At 33.4% G+C, this 11,035-nt stretch overlaps 1 protein-coding gene across 1 annotated transcript; it reads left to right on the top strand.

Moving 5' to 3' along the window:
* The first annotated feature begins 3,823 nt into the window (after positions 1–3,823).
* Positions 3,824–9,979, top strand: LOC116341576 (alpha,alpha-trehalose-phosphate synthase [UDP-forming]). The gene is made up of 8 exons (XM_031768721.1): positions 3,824–4,397; positions 5,316–5,472; positions 7,073–7,607; positions 7,705–7,792; positions 7,868–8,837; positions 8,903–9,089; positions 9,155–9,261; positions 9,323–9,979. Exons 1-8 carry the CDS (start codon positions 4,267–4,269, stop codon positions 9,602–9,604), a joined length of 2,457 nt encoding a protein of 818 aa, XP_031624581.1. The 5' UTR covers positions 3,824–4,266; the 3' UTR covers positions 9,605–9,979.
* Positions 9,980–11,035: the final 1,056 nt, after the last annotated feature.

The following is an 11,035-nucleotide window of genomic DNA, read 5'->3' as shown; positions in this document are numbered from 1 at the left end:
CTTTTTCTTATAAATATTTTAAATGAGTTTTTCACAGCTATGACACATTGTAGAGTAAATCAATTCGATTTTATGTTACAGTCAAGTTCGATTATGGTTTATTTTAACTTTTCAAAATACAATTTATGGTAATTTTTTACAAAAAGAAAGTAAACTATTTAAAAAAATCAAAAAATCCATCGAAGAGGATGAAAATTGTTCAAACATAGCGCCATCTCTTGGATGGAATCACACCTATATTGATAAAGTTCCCATATCGGATCATGACTTGAATCAAAATCATTCTAATTCCATTGTGAATGTCCAAAATAGTCGTTGCTCATCGGTGAATTTTATTATCCTCGAGTTTTTATCAATTTGTTTTATAAAGTGTTGAAAATGGCTATAAAAAATGAATCGATATAATAATAATTAATCGATTTGCCGTCTTTTCCTGGATTGAAAGCATCTATGACCATCAGAGCTAAGAATAAAAAGCATACAAACGACCACAAAATATTCTCATTGAATTCATCGATTGAATTTTATTATAACAATGATTTGTCGCAAAAAATAAGTCAAAATCGAAGAAAATATGTCGCCAGTTGAAAATACTACAACAAAAACCGACAAAAGGCATAACAAAAAAACAACGTATGATAGCTGGCAATGAATGACGCACACAGGACATAGAGTATGAACTCTGTAACCGTATTTGATAGCAATATGTCGATATATCGGTTCGTATTATTGAAAAAAAAAGACTATGAAAAAAATTAAATAACAATCGTACAAAATAGCTGGCGGATCAAAATGAGATATTGTTTGAATGGAATATTTTTTCATTTTAAGACGTTTCCAAATATTTTACGATCGATGAAATTTGAATAAAATGATTTCATTGCAATTTGAATGTTACGACTTTTTGCTGCTCCAATTTTCCAGATCGAAACTAGTTATAACTAAACAGAACACTGATATAAATTAAGTGAATAAACATTTGATTGAAACTGAAACGACTGGCGATTGAGGTATTTTGCAATGCATATTACATGAACGGGCAATGTAATCAATTTGACACTTAATCGGTTGACTTTTAAATGAGCACATTATTTCATGTATTTATTTCCTTACGTAGCCAAACCGTATCAAAATCAGAGCGTGCAATCACCGTATCTGGCCACACCGTCTATTGATTACAAAACGAAAATCATGAAAAAATGCTTGAAAATGTGAACGGGGTTCTGGATTCCGTATTTAATCGATGCTAAGGGAGCACCGTGAGATTTAACTGCGACCATTGAACACTCATAAATACGATGATCAGGGTTTATTCTTCACGTGATTTCTTTTCAGTATATTTTATTTCCTGCAAACTAAACAGAATTAGATCATTTTTTGTTTTGTTTATTTTTACGTCAATCAGACCGTGTAAAATGCAATAAAAAAATTATTGTATAATTCATGGTCAGATGATTGTGTTTTGAATACATGTCAAGTTCAAGATCTTATAAGAGAAAAAGGCCGCAACTCTTTTTAGTAAAAAAAAAGTATTTACAAATCGCGATTTTTCAAAGGGAATTCCATTCAAATGACCCCGGGTATGTTATTACGGGATTGTATCAAAATTTGTTGACAAATTTCAGTCATTGATAAAGTAGAGCACGATAAATTGTATTAAAACATTCGGAATGGCAAAACAAATTCGTCATTGATCTTGCAGTCATGCCAAGAAATTAGTAACATTGCAACTAGGAATGAAAAGCATTCCGATTGATAACCCCAAAATTGAACTTTTACCACAAGTGAAAGGAAGTAAAAAAAACCGAAATGTTCAAGATTCTTGAATGAAAACAACAACAACAGCCATGACGTGTTCGTTCGGGAAGCACCAAATTTATTACCATCTTTATTTGATATTATCGAAATGAGAGAAGTATAGAACGTATGATCAGAGAATTTCGGAAATGACGATGATTTTTTTTTTTTGTTCGTGCAACAAAGCTACACATACATCGAAGACACACGTGTAATTGGAACTTTTGCATATGTATTGAAATAATTTACTTCCGAATCGCGAGCGAGTGTGGATTTGAGGCAAAGCGACAACGATTTTAAAAAATCAACACTCTGATTCTGGTGTCCGGGTGTCTACCGTTTGTGCGAATGAAATTTACCAAAAATTCAGTAGTCACAACGACGACACACGTTCAAATGTATACGAATCGAAAGCAATGTGTGTACGTTTTGGGCGATATTTTTTTTGTGTTGAGATTATAACGGTATTGGCACATATCATGATGAGATATGGAATGTATCAACGCACGTGTCTTGCATATCGTGCTGAAATCACACATATGTTTTGACAAAAATTGATTACACTTATATACTTGACGCGTATCATACGATACATATGAGTTTACGGGCAGATTCAATTTTAGTACAAGATGATGAATTTCAACAATTTTTTTTCATTTTTTTGAATTTTACGCCTTCTTCGGTTCGTTTAAATTCATAACTGATTTCAAAAGACAAAGTACATACAAATATAGAAATTACGCTAAATACAATGGTATTTTGATATAAAACGTAAAATTAAATGAAATGAAACGTTAAAAAGTTTGCAAGTAAAGCAAAGGTGTTATTTAAATTCGGTTTCAAAGTTGTTGTTAACGCTTTTAAGTAATGAAATATCAATTGCGTGGTTTGTCTCCAACATATGTTTTGCTTTATTTGGTTTAATTTTTCGGCGAATTGAAACGAATTATAACACGTTTCCTATGTATTTATTGCATTTTATACATTGCATTTTTTTTATTGCATTTTGACGAAGTTAGCTTAGCTATCGAAATGTGTGAAACTCAATAAAGTGTAAAAAATAGCCGAAACTCATAATCTTTTACTTAATATAAACTGCACGAAAATAAATCATATTCAATTTATACAAATGACCATTTTGCAAAATAGACGGATTCCATTAAATTCATTTTAATCATCGCGGAAAAGTACTTGGCATTACATGTTTTGATTCAGTTTTTTTTTTCCACTTCCATATTCTCAGAAGCGGTTTATTTTGCTTGTGATAAGAGCACCGAAAATATTATGAATAAAAGTAAATAAATGGGCTGAATGTTCCAGTAGGCATGTTTGTATTAATTAACATCAACTAAATAAATAATGAGTAACATGCCAGTTCCATTGGGAACTTTCGAGTGCATTCATTCAAAGAATGTTTCGTCCGATGGGTGCTATTGTTAACTGGGAAACTTTCATATTGATGAAACGAATAGAAAACCTTTCATATCTCAATACGAACAAAAACAAAAGCCGATAATTTTTGGACGCATTATTATCAATTTGTGCGCAAAGATGAACCATTACATTCAACATACAATGAAACAAAACCATATCGATTCTATGTTATAGGCGATTATCAAAAAAAAAAAATTGTGTCATTGTATTTGCATGTGGTGTTATCAATTCGAAAGGCTAAATGAGTGAAAATTCAACCGGCACACACAATCGCCTGATACAAACAAAACACAATTTGTTAGTCGATACCAATACAGTGGGAATAACGTATCACGCGTCCAGCTGTGATTTGAGTGTGATACAGTGCAGTTTGTTCGTGCGCCATTTGAGAGACAATTTTGTTGATGCACATTCTCCTTTGTATTAGATTATGATCGTGTTTTTCTCTTCCTTCACATTAAATTATTGATTTCGTTTTTGTTACAAAGACAAGACAAATTCAGTGTATGGTGACTGTGTATGTGTTTATAAATCTGTAGAATGTATAGATCGGTTTTTGTGTGCCAATTTTTAACTGTGAAATCATTATCACTTGTCGCTCTAACGTAGTATTGTATGCAATACATGCGTCGTCTTTGTTGTTTGTCTATCGGCTATAATCAGTGATCGTTAATGTCCTTTTTAACATCACGCCAATTTTGCTCAGTTTAATTATGTCGCTTCATCTATAAACATCGCATAATTATTCGACTCATTTATTTCCTCGTACGACACCGAAACCAATTTCTACTTTGCAAATTTAAACTTTGCAATTTTCATTGAAGAATTTGAATCAAATGTTTAAAGTGCTCGATGATCGATTTTAAAAAAACGTTCGCAAATCCCTTCGAAAGTTTGTTAAAGGATTAAGAAAAGAAAAAAAAAAAAATAATAATTGAACATTAAACGGACAACATTTCATTTTTTTAAAGAGTGAATTGTGTGCCATTGAATATTTAAAAAAACAAATTGAACGACGACACTCAGACGAGAAAGATGAGTGAACCACAGATTACAGTAACGCATAGTGAGCCAAATATAAAAGCTAGTTTGATCGTTGTATCGAATCGTTTGCCATTTGTGCTGAAGAAAAATCCAAAAACTGGTGAACTCTCACGTAGTGCCAGGTAAATTCCAAAAATAAAATCCAATCAATTTCAACATTTATCTATGTGTCATATATTAATTATAAGAATTTGTCTAAACAAAAAAAAAATCGATTATGAGGAACAGATATGAATAATACCGATAGTTAGTTTATCTAGAGAATTTCCATGAATGCATTTATGATCAAAAAATGAGATAAAGAATCCTGGTGATATTACGTATTACAATGCGTCTTATCTATGAACGATCACGCTCTCTCTTCTCGCCTCTCTGTCTCTATTTCTCTCTGTCGCTCGCACGCTAGGCTTATCCAAACCGTACGGTTTTTTTTTTATTTCCTCGATAAAAATAGCTTCGAGTTTAAGGTCGCAATAAATTGAGCGCGTATATTTTCAAAGATGTGGTGCAGTGTATGAACTCATTCCCTTGTGGAAAAAAAAATGACTGACTGACTATAAATTAAGTCAATTTTAATCACTTTTATTCGGTTAAAATTACCAATAGATGATTGAAATCGAATATAGTCGGTTATGTTTCAGAGTTAATCAAAAGTGATTATAGTCAACATAGTTGACAAAAGTCAATTCCATATACTTATAGTTAACCGTAGCTAACTATGATCACAATCGACATTTCTCAACTCAAATTACACGAAGACGCATATAGTCACTTATAGTTAACTTTAGCTGGCTGAAATATCAGCCATTTTTTTCCCAAATTAGTCAATTTTTAGTCGAATATGAAGTCGAAATATTTCCACAAGGGTTTGTTTTCAATATTGTTATTGTAATTCAAAGCGCCGTATGGAAAAAACGTGATATCTTTAGGGTGACCTATAAATCTAGGCGTATCAGACACCAATTTAAGCAATTGAAAAACAACCGAAAAAAAAACAAAAATATCTATATTAATCGTAATGTTATACATTTTATTTGCAGTGCCGGTGGTTTAGTAACAGCTGTAGCTCCGGTCGTTATCAAAGGTAATGGTTTGTGGGTTGGATGGTCTGGACTTCATTCAAAAGAACCATTGACCGAGATTCCCGAATCGGATCCCAGTGATCAAACACCCACCGCTGGTCTCCGCTCAGATCAAGTACGTATATTATGTACGCAAATCGTATTATTTCAACGAGTTTATAGCCTTCATCATTTCAACAGAATAAAAAATAAAATAACATAAAAACAAAAACGATGTAAAAAGAGAATGTAATTTGCGATTGCGGAATTTGTTTTTGTCTGAGAGTTGATGATATTTCGTTTAATCTTTGAACTAATCTGCCAATTGAATCGAAACGAAATGATTAGTGGTAAATATTGTTGATTGTTGATTTAATGCAATTAGAAATGTGAACTAAATAAGATTTTAATGTAAATAGCAATGGGGAATACAAGCATGTGGTGGTATGTCGGTTCAATTTAATCGCTTCACTTTTTTTCCGTGTTCAATGTTTCGTTTGATTGGCAATGATGTAATTTAAACTGTGAACTACATTTTTTTTGTATTTTCTCTCTCTCTCTCGTTCAGTCCTTTTAATATCGTCGCCAAATGATCAATAAGACGTAGACATTTATGAATTTTATAACCATTATTTCTAACGTCATTTCAGAACGGTATGAATTACACAAACAATTTACCAAATACTGTCTGTTTTCTATTTGTCTATTGGCGTCAAAGACTTGCTCATTATTTGAGTTTATTATAATCTTCTATTTGCTCGTCGTGAACTAAGTACCAAAGAATAAAAAAAAACTCACAAATCATGCTTCAAAATGATAATGAAGCGGGTGAATTTGACATAAAACGCATGTTAAAACTATCAGTATTTTTTGGATAATGCAACATGAACGTGTTGAATGAACTTTAAATTGATTGTTTGTATAAACGGCAATATATTCTTTGCTTATTTAATTTGATATTTGAGGAAGCAAAAATGAAACAATTTCAATTAATCATGTTTGTACTGAATATGCAGAAAATAAACGAAGATAGCTTGCGTAAACAAGCTGCGACAACGACAACGGCCACGTTGGAAAATCAATGCGAGATGAATGGCCAAAACAAAAACAACCGAACCGAACAAGGAAAAATGAATTCAAATTGATAAAATGTTATCAATTTAAAACAAAAATCAAACATACACACGCATGCACACATACGTTCGCGTGCCCGACCAACATTGATCAATCTTACCGAACGGTTGAAGAACCGTTTTTTTCTTCTCGTAAAAGTATCAAATAGTCGGGGGTCAGCTAAAAAAAGTCACTAGATTATTCCATATTAATCAATTTAATGTGACTGTAGACACTGTGGACATTATATTTGCGGCAACTTCTTTTTTTCTCTCTCTCTCTCTCTCTCTCTCTCTCAATACTACTGAATCAATAGCGATGTATTTTGAAACAGCTCGTACATTATAGACGCGTCAGTGAACTGTACAACCTGCGCCTGAAACCGACAGACACACAATCGATTATTCTAGACACGCTTACACGCACACATTCACATCCCATATTATGTTAACCATGTAAATGAGATCTTCTCATTTGCCCCTTGATCGCGAATTTTTTTTTCTTTTCGACATCGTTTCGGTTTTTAAAAACAAAATCAGTTGTAAACAGAAACTTACGCAATTCGAAGCATCTTTTTTATTTATTTATTTTTTCTTCTGGGTATGATTTTTTTCTTGCGATAGGTGGTTTGCGTGGATGCCGATCCTGCTGACTTTGACTCATACTATAATGGCTGTTGTAATGGTACATTTTGGCCACTTTTTCATTCGATGCCCGGTCGTGCATCATTCTCCGCCGACGATTGGAGAAATTATGTAAAAGTCAATAAGCTTTTTGCAATGAAAACAATTGAAGCACTGGAAAAGTGTCACAAACGACGAACAAATCAAAATATACCGATCGTATGGATTCATGATTATCAATTGATGTTGGCTGCCAATTGGGTTCGTGAGGCAGCTGAAGAAAGAAATTTACCATGTCAGTTGGCATTCTTTTTGCACATACCTTTTCCACCATGGGACATTTTCCGTTTATTCCCATGGGCCGATGAAATTCTACAGGGAATACTGAGCTCTGATATGGTTGGCTTTCACATTCGTGATTATTGTTTAAATTTCGTCGACTGCTGTCAACGGCATTTGGGTTGTCGTGTTGATCGTAAAAATTTATTAGTCGAACAAAATGGTCGTTCAGTTCGAGTTCGGCCACTTCCAATTGGTAAGCTGTCTATTTTCATTTGAATTGTTCTAATTTTGTACGGATGAAACATTTTTTTCATATTTTTTTTTGTAATTTTTTCTATTGTAAAACAAAGGAATTCCATTTGATAGATTCGTCGAATTGGCCAGAAATGCTAAAAAAATCTTCAAAACTAAACAAAAGATCATTCTTGGCGTTGACAGGTTAGTGAAAAGTAGTTAAAGAGTTGTTTTTTTTTCACAGATGATTTAATTGTGCTTCGTTTTGTCTTGATACAGATTAGATTACACGAAAGGTTTAGTAAATCGTTTAAAAGCGTTCGAAATTTTATTAGAAAAGCATCCAGAGCACCGTGAACATGTTAGTTTATTACAAATTTCGGTTCCGTCACGTACCGATGTCAGCGAATATCAGCAATTGAAAGAAGAAATGGATCAATTGGTCGGTCGTATCAATGGTCGTTTTACAACAGCAAATTGGTCACCGATTCGTTATATTTTTGGTTGTGTTGGACAACAAGAGTTGGCCGCCTATTATCGTGATGCTGATGTGGCTTTGGTCACTCCGTTACGGGACGGTATGAATTTGGTGGCCAAAGAATTTGTTGCATGTCAAATTAATCAGCCGCCGGGCGTTTTGATTGTATCACCATTTGCTGGCGCTGGTGAAATGATGCACGAAGCATTGTTGTGCAATCCATATGAAATCGACGAAGCGTCGGAGGTGATTCATCGTGCATTAACGATGCCAGAGGATGAACGATCACTGAGAATGAATCGATTGAGACGACGTGAAAAAGAATGTGATGTTAACTTTTGGATGCGATCATTTTTGAAAGCGATGGGTTCGATCGAAGAGGATGATGTGGGTGTGACAACAATGCAACCAGTTTCAGTTGATGATTTCGATTATTTACTCAATTATATTGGTTATAATCAAAAATTGGCATTGCTTCTCGATTATGATGGTACTTTGGCACCGATTGCACCACATCCTGATTTGGCAATTTTGCCACACGAAACGAAAAATGTGATTCAACGATTATCGAATCATTCAGATGTATTTGTTGCTGTAATCTCTGGCAGAAGTGTCGAAAATGTTAAGAAAATGGTTGGAATCGAAGGAATCACATATGCTGGTAATTATGGTTTGGAAATTCTACATGCTGACGGCAGTAAATTTGTTCATCCATTGCCAATGCAATATGAAGATAAAGTTAGTGATTTACTCAAAGCACTCCAAGAATCGGTAGGTTTGGCAAACATTTCATTTTCGATTGAACTTTTAAAAAAAAATATTCAATTTTCGCACAGGTTTGTAGAGATGGTGCTTGGGTCGAGAATAAAGGTCCACTGTTAACGTTCCACTACCGTGATACACCAAATGAATTAAGACAAGAATTGGTGGAAAAAACTAAACAAATTATTGAATCGTTTGGTTTCAATGCAACCGAGTCACAGTGTGCTATTGAAGCAAAACCACCTGTACAATGGAACAAAGGTAAATCAAATTGATCATCGTTTAAAATTCAAGCAAATCTAATGAAAAATCAATGAATATTTTAGGTCGTGCATCGATTTATATTCTGCGAACGGCATTTGGTGTCGATTGGTACGATCGTATTAAGATTATTTATGCTGGTGATGATGCAACCGACGAGGACGCCATGATGGTGTGTATTAATTGAACACAAAAAAAGGTCAAATTGTTAAATAAATATGTTTTAATTTCAGGCGCTGAAAGGTATGGCCGCAACATTCCGTGTCACATCATCGCATATTGTAAAAACATCAGCCGAACATCGTTTGCCATCGACAGATTCGGTGCTTACAATGTTAAAATGGGTTGAAAGACATGTGATGAGACGCAAACCACGTGCCAATTCACTAACCTATCGCCTAAAAAAGAATGACGGTGTTACAATGCAAATGACATTCGACATGGCACGCCTGACCACAGCGAATAGCAACTGCAGTAGCACCCATAATAGCGGTTCCGAGGACGATTTGGTTTAGAATATCTTGCATTCTTTACAAATAGAAAGACAATCTTACTTAATCTATGAAAATGGGATTATCTTTGAAACTGTATTTCACTCGAACGTTAAGAGTTTTATGCATGAAAATTCCAACCAAAAAAAACCAACCGAATCATAAAAAATGATGTTAAAATTCCACTCAAACTCTATTTTGTTAAGTGTGTAGTTAATGTTTAGTTTTAGAAGAAAATCGAAATCAAAAAAAAAAAAAATCGCGTTAGATTGTTTAGGGATAGGCTATAAATTTGAACAAATGTTTATAAAATGACGATTTGAACAAAAAGAAAAATAGAGAAATATGCATGAAACGAAACTATACGTAATAAACAAATTTTGATATCGTTTTCTAAAACTTGTTTGTTTTTTTATACACGCATCGTGTTTTGACGGGCGAATAATCGCCTTTCGGCTACTTTTTTCATACGTTTGGCCATTGGATTGTACTTTGACTTATTGACTCAATTGTTTTGCAGCACTTTTAAGGATTGTTTAGTCTATAATGAGAATCGGCTTGTTTTTTCCATCGAAATCTACGTTATTGACAAGCTATTTTTCAGTAAATAAGAAACATACGCATTGAAATCATAGGCTTTCTGCTTTTGAAAAATATCCCATTTTTTGCTATATATTTTATACGTCTTATTAATCGCTTTATTTTTTGCTTACGTCATAACGTTGTTTTTATTGACAAAAGTGTTGTTGCACTCTGATAAACAGCGTTATGAAAATAAATAATTTGCTTTTTTTCGACCAACAGCATATGGGGATGTTTGCAACCCTCATTTTTTATATTGAGCGTTTTCTATCCGTCTCATTCAATGCGGAGTTCATTTGAACTTTGAACGATTTTTGTCAATTCTACGAATGAAGAGGGTGTGTGTTTACTCTGGCGGGCACCACTTTTCTAATCGTTATGGTCGCCGGCATTTCATCTCTCCTTTTACAGATTATTAAATTAATATTTATTCGAAGAAACTTAGTTCAAGTCATTTTGTCATTTATCATCAAGTAAACAAAAAATCGAAAGAAATGTCACAAATTGAGATTTATTAAATCACACATTTCTATTTTTGGATAGGACATATAAATAGTGCTACACAAAATAAATAACGAAAACATTTTTGAAGATTTTTTTCACAATCTATAGATATTTTTTCTTCTATTTTTTTCTCATGGTCAGAACAATAACGTTTACTGTAAAAGACGGTTTTTTTTCTTACAGATTTTACCATTTTTTAGCCGGAAAGCTTCAATCACTATGTATCGAAACTGTTGATGTAAAATTGAATGAAAATTAGAGTATATGTAAAGCATGTGGACACCATCTGAAAAAAATGACAATATTTAACCAAACTATTGAAAATCAAGGACCGGTTCGTGCATATTTCCATGCTTGCTCAGATAGGTA

Source organism: Contarinia nasturtii, unplaced genomic scaffold (assembly GCF_009176525.2).
Source record: "Contarinia nasturtii isolate CC-2019 unplaced genomic scaffold, AAFC_CNas_1.1 Cnas_scaffold_745, whole genome shotgun sequence".
Lineage (NCBI taxonomy): Eukaryota > Metazoa > Arthropoda > Insecta > Diptera > Cecidomyiidae > Contarinia > Contarinia nasturtii.
The sequence above is the reverse complement of the archived record's forward strand: the minus strand, read 5'-3'. Positions and strand labels throughout refer to the sequence as shown.